Source organism: Teleopsis dalmanni, chromosome 2 (genome assembly GCF_002237135.1).
Source record: "Teleopsis dalmanni isolate 2A chromosome 2, ASM223713v2, whole genome shotgun sequence".
Classification (NCBI taxonomy): domain Eukaryota; kingdom Metazoa; phylum Arthropoda; class Insecta; order Diptera; family Diopsidae; genus Teleopsis; species Teleopsis dalmanni.
Window position 1 is genome coordinate 198,332,299 of NC_051847.1, and position 21,005 is coordinate 198,353,303.

The window sequence follows — 21,005 nt, forward strand, 5'->3', positions numbered from 1 at the left end:
TGATAGATAAAAACTCTAAAGTATATCAAAGTATATCATATAAAGTATTTCAAATGATTTTGGCTTAGTGGGACCGAATTTTGAATGTAATGGATGAAGACTTAAATTGGTTAAAATTTTCTCGTCTTATGTGCTGCGTTCATTGACCTCAGATTAAAGTCGCAAGTTATTTAACTCAGGTCTACTTTTTGCACAGAATCTTTATTGTTGATGAAATGTAGTTTTACCTTTATACACCGACCAGATTATAATCAATACAGAGAACTAAAAAAAATAAAAACGAATGCAAAAATGTGTTGTCACCGACTGACAACCCTCCCGAGAAGGATTAATGATCTTCATATATCATCAGCATTTACGTTTAAGATAGTTGAATAAGTTTATATTCATATATAATTAAGTTAATATCATATGTATAACATACACTGGCGTTGTCAAGAAAGGTATATATGACGGAATTCTACTTCTTTTTAGTGTGCCAGAAGAAATAGATAGATATATTGATGATAAAGGTATTGACATGTAGATATGTGCAGGCAGTCTTGTTTATAGCAGCGGCGTTAGGATTGGGCGCGGTGAGCGATAGCTCAGTGGGACTGAATTGTCTATGTCCGTACATATTTACTTATCTAATTTCATATTTTTGTTGTTTTTATTTTTATTATTTTTATTTTTTATGTATATGTGAATATTAATATTTTATTCATACAATATTAAAACTATTTTTTAAAATTTGTTACAAATTGTAATTCTGGAAAAATAATTTTCCAGTTGTTTCATCCAGTCAAAATTTTTCCAGAAGCGCTTATATAGCACATTTAAAAATAATAAATTGTTATTCATTATTTATTTATTTAGTTATTATTATTTATAAGTTATTATTTGAAATAACAAGATTTTTATTTCTTTTGTTGGCAACACTATTTTCGTTTACCCTTTGGTTTTGTTTTTGAATGTAACGGCAGAATATATGTATATATACGAATTTAGAACACTCTCTCTTTCTCTCTCTCTCTCTCTCTCTCTTTCTCTTTCTGTAAGAGATCATAAAACTATATAAACAATGAATTTTCTTTTAGTTTTGCTTGAGAAAAATATATTTAAAAAAATCGTCATTATTTTGTTTATAGTTCATCTCAGCATGTCTTTCTATCAGAAAATAGTGTAATTAAAATGATTCTGCGAGTTCATCTACGTAAAGTAAACAAAGAATAAAAATAAAAATAAAAAATTGTGTTATTTGGTTTGGAATGTTCATTTTTATGTCAATTTAATATTTTGTTTACATTTTTTTATTTTATTTTTTAATTTTAAAATGAAAAGATCTGTGGAAAAGCACGACGTTATGCAATGTAAATTTTTTGAATTTTATTGAAGGTTCTTTTATGAAAGATTGTTGTTAGAGACAGTGGTCAAAATATATGAAAATTATTTAGATCTTATAGATATGAGATAGTTGGATAGTGTAAATACGACTTGAGATTTAATTTTTCGTAAGTTGGTACAAGACTTACGTTATACCTAACTATGGATCAATACCAATGAATTCATAAGAGTATTGTTTGATTATTGTACTTATAGGCTTGTTGTAGGTATGATTTATTAATAACTTTACTATATTTTTTACTATAATTATTTATATATTTTATAATGTATTTTTTTCTAGTTTTAGTAACCAGACTACAATAATATAAAATCTAGTTCAGTGCTTTATTCCGTGGTTATTTACGTATCTTTACTTTCTAGTTTATTAATAATGAATACGAACAAAGTTATAAGGCTATATAATAAAGCTGTTCTTCACATAAAACTTTTGTAACAGAAGATTTTACCCGTGGAGATATATAGGAGACATAGCATGAAACAAACTACAAATATGTATACATGGCATATGACATAGTTAGGTAGAGTGTTAGAAGAAAGGGGATTGTATAGGGACATGAACGGATTGGGGATGGGTGGGATTTTAATTGAAGTTAACTTGGATCAAGATAAATGAAACTTAACTAGCAACTTCAATGGGATGGAGTCAAAAATCATGTGGATTCAAGTTGGTGTGTGCTTTAAAACATGAAACCAGACGGGTGATATCATGGATGACAGAAACGCAGTTAAAGTACTCATTGGGAACTGTAAAAATGAAGAATTTTGGTAATTGTATATGATACAAAATTAATCAGTTACATTTACATCTCCATAAAAATTCAAGTAACACAAGATTTGAAACTATCTGACTAATCTGATCGAAGTAGAATCGAAGTAGAATACGTTTAAATGACCATTTTAAGCATCGATTTTTCTTTAGACTCAGCTTTTGTGGGCAAAGTCCAGAACTAAATCTAGAGAAGAGCTTTTAATCTGTTCTGGTGATAGAAATTCCATATGAAACAAGAGTCTTTTATACGTTATTAAAGCTCAATAGTCACAAAGAATATGCATAGTAGTTTCCTCATCTTTGAAGCATAATCTGCATTACTAGTTTATGAAGGTGATATTTCAGGCCATAATGACCTGTAATGAAACCCATTATAAACCTTAAATCACATTTTTTTTTTTCAACCAACCAACAGCCTCATATGATTTTCCCTCTCTTCGATGATTTTGTACTTTGTCTCCTTGTTTTGTACTGGCCCAGTTTAAACCATAAAAGGGTTGAGGGCAGTTAAGGATGCAGTTTTGGCGAGCTCATCAGCTTGTTCATTTCCCAAAACTCCGCTGTAACCAAGAATTCAGTAAGGACTTGCCTTATTCCGAGCTACAAGTAACTGAAGGAGCTTATAACACTCAAGGACCTGTTTCGACTTGAAGTGGTTGTCTCTATAAGACTCACTTTATTAAATTAATCAAATATATTATAATAATATTATAAAGCACTGGATATAGAAATATTTACTTAATCTAATGTTATACTACAAGCGTTTATACTTAATTATAACAATATCTGTACATAACAATATAAAGCCTTGGATTATAGTTTTGTTTGACTAAGTTGTGTTTCACTAACAGCCAAATGAAGATCAAGAAAAGAATAACTCACCGAGAGTGAGAGTTGGTGACATCGCGATTAATTGGGAGGACAGCATTAAATACCTAGGAATCACGTTCGATAAGCGGTTCATTTGGCACAAGCACATATAAGTCAAAAGAAGTAGTTGTGCAAAAACACCGCAATGCTTACAACCACCTTTTAAACACAACAACCTTAGGGCGAACAACGGAAAGTTGATCTACAGCCAGATAATTAGACCAGCACTACTTTATGGGTGTGTCGCGTATAGCAAAGCTGCTGACTCTACTGTCCAGAAGCTGCAAGTTACTCAAAGTCAGGCTCTCCGAAGAGTCTTCAAAATGGCATGGTAGTTCCGCACAAATGACATGCTAAGAGAACTTAGAGTAGAGCCGGTCCAAAAATACATAAGGGACACAGCCCCGAAGCTATATGCGAAAACCAACAGGCTGCCTTACTTAGCACTAATCGTCTAACCGCCCGATTAGAGTAAACACTAACTAGACGGGACGGTACGCAGGTCTTAGATCAGTCATTGCATAATCACGAAGCTTATGAGGAATACACAAATTAGTCAGCGAGATGGGTGGGATTTTGCAGAAACCCTCCAGCTATCAAAGAGTAAAACTGCCCAGATGCGCTAACTCGGAAAAGACTCAACATTAGATTAGTATATTTAATATATATAAAATTTGATTAAATAATAAAAATTATATATTCCGTACCACTCAGTTAAGCAAATCTATTTTATTAATGCAATAAGTGTACTTTACGTTGTTAATAATTAAATGTTGATTGATTAATATTAAAATAATTGTTATTAATTAAATTTATTATTTTATACACTCTGAATGCAACCAATATTGTATATTGTATATACCAATGGCAATGTCAAGATCAAATCTGTCGGTACTTTCAGTAATACTCAAAATACTCGTATGGAAATATGTTAATATGCATATGCATTGAATAAATTTGATATCTTATGGTCTGATCGTATATCAATTAAAGAAATCTGTATTCTTGTGGTTTCTTAGCAGTTTATCTACAACACATTATATATATATATATACAATAAATATTATAATCTTAAATATATATGCAAATTGCATATAAGAAACCACTGTAACCACTAAACGCAAAGGCGATTAGCCATACAAGATTGAAATGAATTTTCCCGCTCATAGGAAAACAACCTCACACTCACACTCACTTTTCTCATTTTCTTCTTAACCCCATTATTTTCTTCTTTTCTTCTTCTTAGTTGTGTGTCGTATTGTTGTATAAAGCAAATAATCTTGGCAAAGCTCTCGCTCCCAACGTATTAATATGAACGTTTGTAGAATATTTTTTAATTTTTAATGAATTAAATGGTTTTTTGTTTAAAAAAATAGCAACATAGACTTTTAGTTTGCTTGTTGCGTCCGTCGGCTGTGCACACTTCGAATAAGACGAAAAGTAAAAAAAATTAAATGTTTGAATATATTTTTAATTTTTTTGTGGCTTTTTTTTTATTAAATAAATTAAATAGCGATACATATATCTTTAACATATATCTGAGATAGCAATTCTTTATTAAGACGAAAGTGCGTGTGTTTGAATTAAAAATTTTTTTATTTTTTAAAATTTATATAGAACAAAAAAAAAATAAAAATTATTTCATTATTGAAATATAATTAAAATTAAATTTTTGTCATCGAAATTTAAACGGAACTAACGTTTAGCTATAAACAGGATATTCATTGAACTAATAAATTTCGCTTGAATTTTAATATAAAACAACAGCTACGCAACGTATGAGTAACCGTGAAAATTTGTTGAAAAAGATCGCTCGGAAAAGTGAAAGAAAAATTGTTTGTGTTATTTTTCATTGTTGATTTATTATATTGTATATATCAAGGTATTTAAATACTTGATACTTGGCAATACTCGAAACAGTGTTGTATGGTCAGCCAAATTTCAATAAATTAAAAATAAAAAATTTTTGTCTTTGTCCTTTCTTTGCTATTCGAATCCGTCTAATAACAATTTTTATTTAAATTTAATTTGATTATTAAAACTCTAAATGATATTTTTTAATAAATATTATTTTTGCATATTTAAACTATTGCATGATATAGTATTATATTTATTAATACAATTAATATTAAATAAATTAATATTTATTTATTATTCAGAATTTACTAATTCTTAAGTATTCGTAACTGTAACAAATTCAATTTAAGCGAGTGTTTCTGTACGTCATATATTGATTGGTAATATAACAATTAAAGATATATAAATAATATACGAGTCCTACAATTTAATATATAAAACAAAAAGTATTTGTTATTTTGTTATTGAATATTTAAAATTTTTTTGAATTACTACGTATACATATTAACTAGATATAGTTAGACACATATTGTGTTAGATATTAAATAACTATAATAGGAGTAGGAATATGCAATATGTGCAAATAAATAAGCTCAACTAATTATGCATTATTTTTTTATCTTATATTTTCAATGTTCTCTTAGTCTTCAACCATTTTATTTATTACTTAAAGTGGGTGCATTATTGCCAATATACTCGTATGTACTTATAATTTTCCTTCAATCTTGTTGTTTGAAACTGAACTTTCTATTTATTGCATTTATGCACTTGACAGAAACAAATGCCAAACACCCGCAGGCGTTCAATTTTTTCAGCATTTGTCGATTTAGCAAAAAAATCTCATTGAACAAACACCCAGTCAAGATACAAATTTGTATTCAATGAGAACTCATAGTAATTCGCAGCTCAGCGCGTTCAATAAATTTAATCAATAAATTAAATTCCAAATCAAATGCTTCATAATTGATTTACGTTGTAAAAATAATAATAGTTTAATTAATTTTCTCTGGGGCAAACGTTAACTTTGTTCTTACCGAATTCCTTATAGAAATTAGAATAAAAAAATAAAGAATTTTATGAATCTTCTTGAATGTTTGCCTTCAAAAATATCTTTGATTACCCACAATCGTACAAGGTTTCATAGGCGATGGACTATGGCCGATGTTGTTTGTACTTTTGACAATTTATAAAGCATTTATAAATTTTTTTGTGAACGCATGATTAATTAAAATTGTAATTTAAATTAGGTTGAACATTTTTGTAAACAAATTTAATTGATTTTAACCAAAAATGAGTTGATTTCACCAAACCAAAAATGGTTATCATAGGTCGTTGTTAGAACCATTTTTGTAGTCAGCGGAAACTTTAAATTAAAGAATTATTTGTCGTTAACTGAAGCATAAGTTAGAATTTTAATAGAATAGAATAATAGAATATAATAGAATGAAAAATGACTTTATATATAATGAGAACTGACTTCTTATTAAATAGTTACAGTTTCATTCTAAGTTTCATTCTAAAGGTTTTGTAATAAATGTTAAAGATTCATCATTAAACGAACTATTTAATTTAAATTAATGTTGAGTTAGTCATAAGAAATTTGAGTTGTCTTTGATTTAGTACACGTACTTGTGAAAATTTATTTTAAGCAAAATCTAATGAGAATCTATTCTATGTTAGATAATAGAATTATCAAAATCGCAGAAATCATCAGCTACCCTTTTAAAAAATTTTATACTAATAATTATTATCTATTATTATTATCTATTAATATCTATTATTATTATCTATACTCTGTCTAGATAATAGGTGGTATTGATATCCATTTCAATTAAAATTAATAGCGAAAGGCAGTTACCAATGTAGTTTTATAAGAATTTAAAAGAATAGAGTAGAATAGCAATAAAAAAAAAATACAGGAATATACTGACATCCAGAGGAGTACAGCATTGTGACCCTGGCTCACATTTTATGTTGATAGAAAGATATAAAAGAAATTGAAACAGATCTTATAAATTGGTTGATTAAAAATTATAAGAGTATATAAGAGATTTATAAGAATATAAATAGAAATAAGATCCAAAATTGATGAATAACATAGAGAGCATTTCAATGTTGAGTAATATAACCTAGTAACACACAGATCTTAGAAAATACGAGATTTAAAAGAACGTGCTTGCTTTAAAATTTGTAGTGAAAAGTAGTTATTAATGTAAACTTTCTCAGTTGACTTTATTCTACCATTATCGGTCTTTGATCTGATTTAACACACCTCTCCAAGTCCCTCTGATTTTTATTCATTTGCTTCAGTATCGTTAGTACTTTATTATTTCGTCAGACCCATGACTCAAAATTTCCATATTGATATTTGCTTGATCTTGATTTGGCTTCAAACACCATTTTTGTTTGAGAATCTTCTTTCATTCTCATAATTTCATGCATTTTATATAAAGTTCTAGTGAAGGAAAACCACTTATTTCATTTTAAAAGAATATTTAAAAGTTGTAGTAACAGATAGTTACTAATATAGTTACACTTTATTAGTTGGCTCTAACAATCCATTTTCAGTTTTCGACGTGATGTAACATATCTTTTCAAGTTAGTTTTGAGTTCCGTGTAACTTTTTATACATCAAATGCAGTTAGTATTATATTCAAAAGCAATAAACTACTTCTCCAGAGCGAAGGTGTTCCCTCATATCTCTTTTGCTTAAGCAGCGTCTTTTATTCTCATAAATTCTGCTTATAAAATTATAGAAAAAGAAAATAACTAATTAGTTTTTTAAAAATATAAATGAAAATAGGAGGAACTGAAATTGATTAACAACGTAGTGAACATTTCGGTATTGAGAAATAGGCAAGTGAAAAATATATTTAATAAAATGTCAGTTTTTATAGTTCTTTATTATACTGTTAAAATTTTATTCATATTAGAATACATAATTTTTAGTTCAATGCAAATTTGTTCAATTATTTTTCTTTTATTTATAATTTGAATACATAAAAAAAGTTTGGTATTATTATTATTAAGAAAGGCATATAGTAATAGGAACTTAAGGGTATAATGCGCCCTCTTCATGGTTTTACATTGACTAATGGGGTTTTATATCCTCAATAAGGAGAATTATTTTTATAATTTATCGAATTTTAAATAAACCTTGATTGTTATAATTTCGTTTAATTATATCTTCTGTTTGTGTAACACTGCAGTTCATTTATCCATCACTTTCCTCTTTTTTTGTTTAAGTTTCAGATTTCATAATATTAAAGTTTTACGTTCAATCTATAATGTGTTTTTTATATTCTTGTTTTAATTCTTGAGTTACTCTTCGTTAAATTTAAACAGTTTTTATATTGTCTTAGTCTTAATAAATACTTATAATTGATAATTGAGTTACTGTTCGTTAAAATCGAATAGTTCTTATATTGAATTAGTCTTCATAAATATCTATAATCGATTTGAAGTGGACTAAACTCGTTAGATTATCCCGGAATCATTTTTTTGATCGTTTTTTATCGAAAAATGGTTTTGAAAATATATTTCTGGTTCAACAAGCAAGGTTACTGTTTCTTTCTTTATCAGTTTGTGTGCCATTTAAGTTTTTGCAAGTCCCTATATGTTTCGGAAACAATAGAATCCATACCTGATTAATTGATCAAGTGTGTTTAGATTTTCTAGATACTCTATGTTATTTAAAAATAATTGGCTTGTTTTTATAATAAATGGCTGTCTATCTAGTTGGTTATTTTTTCGTTCTTTAGTTATGTTTATGATTTAATAGATATACTTATTAATCGCGCCTTTTTCCATTTGATAGATTATAGTATTTTTGTTGATTCCTGCAGTTGTCACTTCGTCAGTATATCAATCGTGTATGTTCTATGTTTTTATGAGGTTAGTGTACATATATATCATCTCTATTATTATTAGCTATCAGTGTTAGAATTTTTCTTATAATATTAATTCATACATAGTGTAGTGCAATGATTTCATTATTTCGGATACTCGTAATTCTTGTGTTTACTTCCACTGTGTTATGGAAAATGAAAAAAAAATCATTTCTTTTAAGAAAATATAATAGAATAATAAACTGTTAAGAAGAAACGATTATTTCAGTTTTTGTTTGATTTGCATTTTCTGATCTTTGCCATAAAATATGTGTTACCACATGAAATGCAATTTCTGAAGTATCTATGTCTTATAGATCAACCTCAGATGTTGAATATCTGAAAAAAACTGCAAAAACTGAAATTGCATTTTCGCCGGCAAAAAAATAATTTTTCAAATTATTTTTCAAATAATTTAAGTGCAAATCAGAAAACTCGAAACTGTTGAAATTGCATAAACAAAATATTTTGTTTACACGCTGCATAATTGCGGAAGGGCGTAGAGTGTGCATGCGCCAGGAAATTATAAAGTAAAACTGCAAGCAGTAAACATTAAATCGGCAAAACATTAAAACTCAAAAAATATTGACAATAATACAACAAAAAAGAGGAAAAAATTAAATAAAAGGCAGTATTTGCTGTAAAAATTAAAAAGCATTAAGCAAAATGACGACAGCGAAATGGCTTTGGCGCTTAACATTGAGCGTTTTGGGTAAGTGAAATTTAATAAAAAAAAATTACATACATAATTTCAAAATAAGAGAAAATAGAATTAAAAATAAATTATGATATGATATATCGCGCCTATCTTTAAAAACAAATGGCTAAAATTATTTAAAAATAACTTTGTTCATTGACGTTCAATTGAAATTTACAAAAATCAAATATTTACATTAAAAGAAAATTCAAAAAAAAAATAAAAAAAAATTAGTACTAATGTTAATTTTTTTTTTAAAATTAAACATAAATTTAAAAACAAGGAATGCCAAAATTTTAATTACATTTTCCTATACATCAAAAGTAATTAAAAATTAAATTATTATTGCCATAAACTTTTAACATTTTAGCTGTAACATAAAAATTTGTTTTGTTTTATTTAAAATTACTTAAAAATATTTAATAACATTTTTTTTTTTTAATATTTTACTAATTTCATTTTAATTTTAAAGTTTTTTTTTTAAAACGCAAATTTCGTTTTTTATAAATAAAAGACATTGCCATCACTTTTTATTAGCCACACGTTGATAATAATATATAAAATTATATCCTCAAATATAAAGAACAACAATAAATACAACAAATTTTGGCATAATTTTTATTTTTGTATAGCGAACGTCACCTATGCTGGGCGTATGAGTGATTAACTTTTTTTATTTAGAATTTAGAATTCCAAGACGTATGCTTAGCATGTCGCGGCGCTGACAAAACATGTCATATACCCTAACAATGATGAACAATAATTCTTTTATATCCAGATATCTCAAGATTCTGCTGAACGCAACAGTATGTGGCGGAAAATTCAACTAATTAATTGAATAGAAAGAAATTTCTTCTTCTGCTTGATGATTTTTCGAAATATATTTTTGCTTTACTGATAAATCAAACAATTATGTCTGTCATCAGACATTTTTATCACAAACTGTCATTTGCACTTCATTTTGTTGCCGTTGCTAATTTTGGCGAAACTACGTACGACCAATAATTTTCCAAACAATTTCAAAGATTTCACATTAATTAAACGGAAACGAAGCATTGAAAAGGCCAGAAGGCAATGTCATCTACCGAATTGTACAGATACCGAAAAGTGTTGTGGGTGGTCAGAAAATATTGAATGGCTCAAAGGTCACTTCATAACATAACATGTTCAGATGTTATGATTTTGAGTACTAACACAAGTTTTTGAAGAAAATAGAAGAAAATAAGAGAAAATATCAATTATTTTCTATATTTAGAAGTAGAACATATTAGAGATAAAATGATTTTGAAGTAATAAAGAATGTATTGATACAAATAAAAAATTTACTTAAATTACTTTACCTTCGGATATTTATATTATTTAAATCAAGGAAAATCATTAAAACGGAATAGAAGAGAGTAAATTATATTTAAATAAACAGATGAATGGAAACATTGCATAGAAAATATCGTCACTTTATATCCAGAAAATGAATTACATTATTGAATTCAATGAAAATCATTGTATTCAGAATTAAATTAATTAAAATATATAATTAGAAATTGGATATTAAAATTAATAAACTAACGCCAATTGACCATAGCTTTAAAATAGTGCTGGTAAACCAATGCCAAAAATTTGTTTTGCATACGCTATATTCCCATAATTATAGTACTTATGACTATGGAAATCATTAAATAGAAAATCATTTATAGTCAAAATGGAAGGACCTGTAACTTGCATTTTAAGACAATTTACTTATACTAAAATACTCTTATAGGCATGTAAAGTTTAATAAGAAAAAATTCTAACATTCGGCATGCGCTTTGCCATCACTACTTTACAGCATCTATAGATTGTATGAAATAAAATATATTGAATCTAAATTTAACTTTTTTAAACTAATAAAGTTTTAAATCGAAAGATTTCTATAAAAATGTTTTAAAAATGTTAGTTTAACGGATAATTTTTTTTAGTTAGCCGTTATTTTTGGTGCTGTTAGCTAACACTATGTTCTATTACTCAACACATTTATTAAATGTTACCACTGTTTTTTTCTCCTTCTTAAAGATGCTCTAATGAAATGGTTTTTGTTGTTGGCTTTGGCGTTTTGAATACTTGTTAAAGTTATTTTTTGTGCTATTACCAAGCACTTTTAATGAAGAAAACATCAAAAGCTAAAAACATGGGACTTAAATCCGGTTAAACTAACTTTAGGAATGCATTGAAAATAGATTTCAGCGATTGGTCCGTAATAAACAAATGAAATCTGGTATGAAACGAATGGAAAAAAAATCAAAAGATTAAACATGTATAGGTATGATAATTCTAAAGACTATAGAAGCAAATATAGTCTTTAGTTGGAAAGAAAAGTTCTAGCAAAGTTTCTTGTACATTCATTTAGGACTAAATATTTCAATATATTTGCTAAATATAATTCACTTCATATTGAACCTTCAAAAAAATCCAGATGTCAACAGATCATATTCTCATTTTCATAAAGAATCAAAAATGAAGACTACAGATAAAGTTCAGATGTCAAGTATTTCCATCAAACGAACATTCGGCAAACATGTAATGTCTATATGTTATCGTAGAACACCACATAATCCATTTTTAATAAATTAAGAATGCATGTTTCATAAGAAACATACGTAAGCCAAAATTGACAGACCATAATGGACAAATATACTGTATTAACAAATTATACAATCAAATTTCCGAACGTATGGTTCGAATGAGAAACTATTCGATTGACTGAACCAATTTTTTGAATAATGTTATATAGAGATTAACCCACACAATAGTTATTGCCATTGCCAAACTTACTATTATTTTAGTACACCAATATTCTTCACATATTCTATATTGTAAAGAATATGTATACTGATATACTGATAATTGATTATTATTATATAATAGTTAGAGTGGAGGACGAGAAGTAGCCTTCTTCTATAGTAAAGGGTTTTCGTTGGGACTATGTGTAAAAATCTCATTAAATCTAATTTCAAGCAAATGTTTTTTATAGCTTGCATCTGCGTTGATACCGTTAGGGACTCTGAGAACAACATTACTATCAAGGACATATTAAGATACACATTGCTAGTTATCATCTACTATTTTAACTTTATTAAAAATATTTTTTCATTTTAAGTTAAATAGACCCCGTTTACCAAATAATTCTCATTAAGAATCAGTCTATTGTACTAATTAGTGGACGATTATTCCATAGTATTTTCATAATAAGGTCAGAACTAGATATTGTCTATTTACATTTTTGTAATTACTCATACTATATACATTCATGCATGCCACTAATGTATGAGTATTAATCAGGATTTATAATCTATACACTTTGTTAACTTGACCGTTTTGGACCATTTTGAACCATTTTGAACCATTTTGGACTCCCACTATCTGGTGATCAAAGACAGTTTCAACTTGAAAACAAATTTTCAAAAAATTATTTTATTTTATTTGTTAACTGAAGCATATAATTAAGTAATTAAATTAAAATGCCTGTTCATTGTGAATTTTTCGCGACAGGTGGTTTCAGTCTACATAAAGAAATCACTCACTCATTCAACTTTGTATCTTTTATGTTGGCTTAAATGTCATATCAAACATTGAAATATTCAACGCTTTCAAGTTGTTTTTTTCACTTTTTTCAATTTATATTTAAAAAATTCGTTGACATTTCAGTATATACTCTATTTATTTGCTATTTTTATTCCCTACTATATTATAAAAATAAATTCGCAAAAAGTGAGTGCCTTTAAAATAATTTTCCACATTTTACGATCGTGGGAAAATGCTGCATGAAAATTCAAGGCATATGACGCGTTTCTGCTATTTTTAATTAATACAATTAAAATTCTATTTTAATTTTAAAATCTGTTTTATTATTATCTTAATATTCTTGTGAACATATTAAATAGAGAAATTTATTATAGTGTAAGAGAAAAAAATCTTTTCTATATGACAAATGAGCAACACTTAGAAACCGATTAAAATTTAGTTTTTACATTAAAATTCCGATAAAACAAATTATGATTAATTTAATAATACATAAATTTTTTTATATTTATAATTTAATATTTTATTTTTATGATTAATACATACAAATATTTTTTTTGTATTTATAGCTGTGTTTGCTGTGACTATAAGTGCTGAACCACCTAAAGGATTTGTAAGAGAAGTTTGTAAATATCGCAAAGGCAAAGTGGTTAGAAAATATCTACACATAATTATTTATCTATTCATATCAATCTAATTAAAAAACAAATATTTAATTTTTTATAGATACAACCTGTTAGCGAATTTCGTCGTCGCTTGCATTCCATACGTGAGCAAATGAAAATTCGCGCTTCATTGCAAGGACCTGAAATCGACGCATATATACTGCCATCTTACGATGATCATTTGAATCAAGAAGTAGCAGCACATGAGAGACGTTTACAGTATCTGACTGGTTTTACTGGTATTAAAGCTTTTGCTGCTATCACACACAAAGGCGCTGCGCTTTGGTTGGAAGATCGTTATGTGCAACAAGCTGATGGCGAGTTGGATTGTGAGTGGGATATATATCGCATGAATGATACCACAACCATAGCAATTTGGTTAGATGTAAATAAGACATTATTTGAATAACATAATTTAAATAATAACTGAAATTTTTATTAGTATTACTTATATCCGGATCAACGTGTAGGTGCAGATCCTCATTTGGTGCCACATCACCTGTGGTTAAAATGGGAAAGAGAACTGAAAGATAAGTTCTTGGAGCTGACAAAAATTAACAACAATCTAGTAGATCTTATTTGGGGATCTGAGCGCCCGTCACCTATTACAATGCAAATCACAGTACAGGAGCGCTTATATGCCGGTGATAGATGGGAAGATAAAGTTTCGGAATTAAGAAGACAATTGGAAAGTCATAAGTGCGATGCTATGGTTGTAACGTCATTAACAGAAATCGCTTATTTATTAAATATACGTGGCAGAGATATACCTTACACACCTGTCGTAAAGGTATGTAGTTTTTACAGTTCATGAAATTGTTTTTTAATATATTCCACTATATAGTCCTATCTGATTGTAAGTAAACACGATATATTTTTCTATGTCGATCGTCATAAATTTAATTTGGGCATTGATTTGCATCTACATACCGACTGTTTTAATGATAAATGCGTACAGTAAGTTCAACACAAATTTAATAATAATTTTAAATGAATAATTTATTTTTATTATATAGAGTAAAAGATTATTATCAAGTTTGGAATGATATACGCACATATTCGCAGATATGGAAACGTGTGTTAGTCCCAGCGCCTTGTGTACAGGATTTAGGCGCTTCAGAGGCTGTATTTTCATCAATGCCTTTGCATATTGTTTATGAACATATATCCCCTATAATATTTATGCGTGCACAGAAAAACTCGGAAGAACAGCGTGGTATGCATCAGGCACACGTCAAGGACGGCGCTGCTATTTGTGAGGCTATGAGTAATTTAGAAATGCGAGTAAGTAATTTATTGACTATTTCTATAATTATATTTATAGATTTAACGATCTTCTTAGTTTTTTACTGAACAATGGTCCGAAGAAAAGATAAAATACGAAATCGAACGTTCACGCTTATCGCAAACACATTCAAAGGGTCTGTCGATGCGCACTGTTATAGCATTTGGAGAACATGCCTCATATCCATATTATATATCAAGCAATATCACAGATATTGAAGTGACCGATCAAAGTATGTTAGTCATTGAATCTGGCGGTCAATATTTTGAAGGCACTACAGATGTGGCAAGAACTTTTATATTTGGTGAGCCCAATGCTGAAATGAAGCGAGCATACACAAATGTATTGGCAGGAATATTACGCTTGTCACAGCTTAAATTTCCATCGAATATAAAATATGCTGAAGTTGATACATTGGTTAGAAGTCCAGTTTGGGATTCGATGATTGATTATCCACAAGCGACAGGACACGGTATTGGCGCATATGGTGCAGTAGAAGAACGTAAGTTGAGTCTTTATTACTATAGGCAGTACATGTTACATAGGCCGCTTTTTTACAGCACCAATAGCTGTGGCTTATGGTATGGATAATCCATTTCATTTCAAGGAAGGCTATTTCTTCTCAAGTGGTGAGTTACAGTAAATGCAATTTTTTTAAATATTACTGTTATTTGCAATATTAACTAGAAAAGTGTTAGTTCTAACAAAATAGCTTATAAATTGAAACATTCCTTTTTGTTGAAGAGTCTGTTATTAGTTTCTATTTGCTCACATTTTTATGGCTCATAGTTATAGTGGTAGTATAGTATACTATAATATATAAATTATTAAAAATGGAAAATTGTTTTAATTTTTAGAATCCGGTTATTTTAAACGAGGAGAATATGGTGTTCGTATTAAAAATGTACTAGAAGTCTTAGACACGAAGCGTGTACATCCTTCAGGAGCAAAATTTTTACAGTTCAATGATGTCACACTTGTGCCTTATGAATCAAAATTAATTGACGGTACATTATTGAGTGCGTTAGAGGTAAGTGTCTGATTTTGTTCCTTGTATTCTACATATATATGTATATATTTTTTTATTTTTATTAGAAACGTTGGCTTAATGAATATAATTCAAAAATACGGAAGTATGTGGGTAGTGAATTGAAACGACAAGGTAATATGCTAGCCTTCTATTGGATGATGAACAAGACGCGACATGTACGTGAATATCTTCCCGAAGATGAATATAGAGCAGCAACTGGAGCTGGTGCAAGAACACGTAGCTTTTTAACTATTACGGTGCCTGCATTATTATTGGGCTTAACTGTTTTTGGAAGTTTTCTTCGTTGGTTACTTTGATTAAGTTTTTTATTAATTTCACAAGTAGTTAGTTTAAATGTATAACTAATATATATAATAAATGAATAATGCACAATTATAATAAAAGAAATAAATAAAATTAATAATTAAATTAATCAAAAAATTAATTATATGAAATACTAACAAAGTACTTGTTAAAAGGAGCCAAATTAATAAATTATATTTATATTTAGTGTAGTTAATTTATATCAAATATAAATTTAGTATATGTGATGTTGTGTGTGAATACATAAAATATTATAATTACTGTAGTTAATATTATTAATTAAGTTTACTTTTAAACATTTTTATTTAAGTAAACCAAGTAAATATGCACTGTGAAATAATTTTTAAATTGTTCAAATAAAAACAATATAGTTTTATATAATATACATTGAAACTATAATAAATGGCCTTAAATATTTAAGAGAAAAGTATTTTTATTTCTTTTAAAAATAATAAATAATAAGTGTGCTGAATATGTGCATAATGTTGAGAACTACAGTAGGAACTTATATCATAAGTACAGACTCAATTGTTCCAGAGATTATTATATATAGTGGTGCAGTACAAATTAAGCATCAAAACACTTATTAACCAACAGAACTCTATAAATCAGTGGAGGGGACTTATCTTTAGTTAGCAGTACGATTTCTCCAAAACTAATTGTTGACTAAATAATTTTTAGAATTTTAAACAATATGTATTAAATTTTTTTACTATAACTCACATTATCAAAAGTTTCAGTTTCGAAAGGTTTTATATTTTAATATTAATAAAAAAAAAATTTAATGTACTGATATATGTACTTAGTTATATGAAATAAAACATGAAAATATTTTTTATTACAAATGAAATAAAAGTACCTAAATAATATTTGACTACTTTCAAAAGTAATATTTAAAAAAAATTTGGATATACTTTACATATATGAATATAAAAAAATTTATTACTTATAAACGCAAAATATTTATATGGAATATATGCAAGACCTTATCTAGAGCGCTGGCTTTTAATAGGCATATATCAATTCGTACAATGCCATAATGTTTCAATGAATCATAAATGAGTACTTGATTAAGGTAAATTTTCTAGGAAATTGATTTTATTTTATCAATATTGCATAAAATGTATATTTGGTAAATATTAAATATAATTTTAAGAACAAAGATATTTTTGGTATAAAAGAGCCAGAAAAAATATAATGAGGTACACTAAATATAAAATCAATAAAGCAAACAGCTAAATTATACAAAAAACAATATTTATTATATTAAATAATACAAATTTAACTTAAAAACAAATTTAAAATATTTAAAAATTATTTAAATAAATTTAAAAAATTTTTTTTAAAATACAACCATGGCTTCAATGAAGTTTTTGTTGTTAGCAGCTATTGCAGTGTTGGCTATAAGCACAATAAATGCACATACGACAGAGGGAACGACTACTAAAGCCTCACACGTTGAAGGCTTGGAGATGCAAGTTCAGGTTTTAGAGAAAAGTACAAAATCTGTAGATGGATTATATCACTATATTTGCACAGCAGGTGAAAAGAAATCAGGTAAGTTAACCAATAATATACAATTATTTACAAGAATATATTGGCAATAAAATTTTATTGAAGGACATTTAATGTGTACTGCAAAGGATCAAATGGAATGGAGAGATCCTCATGATGTTGAAGTAAAGTTACGTTGTCCGAAATCTGGCACTGGTTTGCAAGTGGAATATATTCAAATTGATACTTGGTTGACATCTGAATATTTTAACTGTGATATAACAGCTGGTGGTATATATTATGGTTTTGTAGAATTGCTTCTTAGAGGTAGAAATACTATGTCTTTCCAATATATTGCAGAAATATATTCAGTCTAGAAGCAATTTATTTATGTTCACTAATATCTTATTAAATTTAAAATATTGTTATTAAAATTAATCAATAAATTATATTAAAAGCATATGTTTATTAAAATACCAAAGGCGTTATTAATTATTTATGCGGACATATGGATAATTGTAGAGACCAAGCAACGGTTGGATTAATCAAATAATTATTTATTTTAAATAATTCAGAATTTTTTATACATTGTCATATATAGCTGAAATAGAACTGAAGCACCAGTTAATTATTTATGTTTTATATCATTTATTGTTTCGTAAAGACCTAAATTTAATACCAGATATACCCTTTATAAGGATATATGCTTTGATCGAAATTTTATTTGAAAAGAACTGTGCTAATCGTAAATGGGTAATTGGTTGGATCATTTATACATTGTGTCATCAATCTTCTTCTCTCAATCCAATCCAATGTTGCCATATGATTAACAAAGTTGGAGAAGTGTGATTTAATTCATCAAGTGAAATTTTTTAAAATTTAAAAGCCATCCATCTGTTATGAATCATAGCATATAGAGTTTTCCAAGAACTTTCTAATAAAAATTTATTTAAAAGAATAAAATTTGAATAAAATTATAATATATTACATTCAAATCAAATTCTTCAGAAATTATTCGATTTACCTGAAAAATCTTTTAAAAGTGAATTATTAAAGTCAAATGATAAATTAAAATTTCATATTTCATTATAAACTCAAATTTCTTAGTGAAGATTTTTAAAAAGTACTGTTTATCTCACTAACAAATTTCAATATTTTACAAATTCCAAATATGGAGAGAAAAATCACTGATTATGGAAAGCCGGAGTTTAATTTTGTTATTGAGAAAAATATTCCACTAAGCGATGACGTCACATCTATGGCTTTCTCTGATAACGGCATGGTGGCCGCTTGTTCTACAAAATCGAATATAAACGTATTTGATGCCGTCTCAAATGAGATTGCAAGTGTTGTACCCTGTAAGAATGGTGCAACGAACTTGGAATTCAATCATACTTACCATCGTATGTTTTTTAATAGTATGAGGTCACCAAATATCATTCAATTGCTGGATTATGCTACTGAAAAATGCTATAATGTGTTTATTGACGTTAAATCAGATGTGCGTTCAATATCGATGCACCCAGGAGCAAATACTATACTAACATCGAATCAGGATAAAACGTTAAAACTCTGGGATGAACGAAGTACAACTGAAATTGGTTGCGCAAAAATCTGTGCACCTGGTATTGCAACATATCATCCAGATGGCATCGCAGTAATGGCAGCAAATGATAGAGGTCTTTTTGTATATGATACACGCAATTTTTCTTATGGTTCTCTATTGGCGTATATACCAGCGCGACCATTTGATACGCTTCGATGTATTAGAATTTCACCGAATGGTGAATTGGTGGCTTTACTTGATGGAGATGTGGTAGAAACTTTATACACCAAAGAAATAACACCATTAAATAAATACATTGGATTCTCAACGGATAGAAATCTACCTTTGGATTTATGTTTTAATGTGGACTCTTCTTTGTTTTTTTTAGGTACTACTAATAACAAATTGAGTTTGTGGGATTCTCATAAAACAGAATGCTTGTGCGAAATCTCTTGTGATATTGAAAATAAAACTATGCAATGCTTGGAACTTAATCCGGAATTTATGCAATTGTGCTCGGCTGCAGGAAATAATGTCACCTTCTGGCAATTATCTGAGGATTATGTTAACATATTTTGGTCCAGTTATAGATCGGTGGTCTCGCATAGCTTAAGCTTACCAATTTCGGATGACGCAGAGAACGATGATAATCCAGGAGAATCAGTGTCTGAAGGTGCATCTGCAAGTCAAGGAGAATTTTTCGATTCAACTGAAGCAAATGAATCTTTGGCAACCCCCTCTGTAGATCTAGATTCAGATGCTGATATTGGTCAGTCAAGCGGACATACAGAATACACTGAACCAAAAAGTACTGATAGAAACATAATTGAAATTCCAGAATTAAGTGATTTTTCTGAAGCAACTGAATTGGACTCTGAATAATATCAATGCCAATAATATCAATATCAATATTCTATATTTCTACATCATTTGTCATGAAAAGATTGTTAAATATAATTTACAGACACTGCTAATTAAATAAATTTAAAATTATGAAGTAAAAAATTTATATCCCTAATTTTTATTGACTTAAGTCTTTGATACTTATAGTCTTTTAAGAAACTTGAGTCTCTGTTCTAAGATAGATTGCACAGATTTTAATAAGACATCTGATTAAGACTTTGTCACAATTCGCATTTCGTTCTAATAGAACTTCAAGTGCAGACTTGAGTAAATTAATCAAATATTTGATTTTTTTAAACTTTTTTTTTGAATGAAAAAAGAAGTATATCTATATTCTATTGTTATCAATTAAATAGGTTTTGCTCTTATTTTGATTCCTTTCACTATTGTATAATATTGATTACCTGAACTTTTCATTTACAAACATATATAGTATTGGTTTTCGATTGCATATATATGGCTATGAATTCTTAACATTTTGGTAGTCAGTTTGTCAATTTGTCTCTCAGGATATTGTGATATTTTTGAGTAATCTAGTGGAGAACTCGATTACTAGTGGAGTACTACATTTCTAGTGGAGAACTTAATTTCTAGTGTAGAACTTGATTTCTAGTGGAGAATTAGATTTTTTGTGGAGAACCTGATTTCTACTTGAGAACTTAATTTCTAGTGGAGAACTTGATTTCTATTGGAGTACTACATTTTTACTGGATTCCTTGATTCCAGTGATTCCTAGT

The 21,005-nt window shown here is 28.0% G+C and overlaps 2 protein-coding genes across 3 annotated transcripts; both read left to right on the top strand.

The window, feature by feature from the left end:
- Nucleotides 1–4,406: 4,406 nt before the first annotated feature.
- Nucleotides 4,407–16,382, top strand: LOC119683863 (xaa-Pro aminopeptidase 2-like). 2 transcript variants are annotated; one of them, XM_038097731.1, is made up of 11 exons: nucleotides 4,407–4,465; nucleotides 9,190–9,481; nucleotides 13,591–13,670; nucleotides 13,748–14,071; nucleotides 14,129–14,476; nucleotides 14,531–14,643; nucleotides 14,703–14,970; nucleotides 15,029–15,473; nucleotides 15,532–15,600; nucleotides 15,829–16,001; nucleotides 16,067–16,382. In XM_038097731.1, the coding sequence occupies exons 2-11, from the start codon at nucleotides 9,436–9,438 to the stop codon at nucleotides 16,316–16,318; spliced, it is 2,118 nt and encodes a 705-aa protein (XP_037953659.1). In that variant the 5' UTR covers nucleotides 4,407–4,465; nucleotides 9,190–9,435; the 3' UTR covers nucleotides 16,319–16,382. The 2 variants fall into 2 exon arrangements, with proteins under 2 accessions (XP_037953659.1, XP_037953660.1); XM_038097732.1 differs by having other exon boundaries at nucleotides 4,430–4,465; nucleotides 9,200–9,481.
- Nucleotides 16,383–17,629: 1,247 nt separating this feature from the next.
- Nucleotides 17,630–18,236, top strand: LOC119685545. Its single transcript, XM_038099854.1, has 2 exons — nucleotides 17,630–17,882; nucleotides 17,946–18,236. The coding sequence occupies exons 1-2, from the start codon at nucleotides 17,681–17,683 to the stop codon at nucleotides 18,194–18,196; spliced, it is 453 nt and encodes a 150-aa protein (XP_037955782.1). The 5' UTR covers nucleotides 17,630–17,680; the 3' UTR covers nucleotides 18,197–18,236.
- The last annotated feature ends 2,769 nt before the right edge of the window (nucleotides 18,237–21,005 follow it).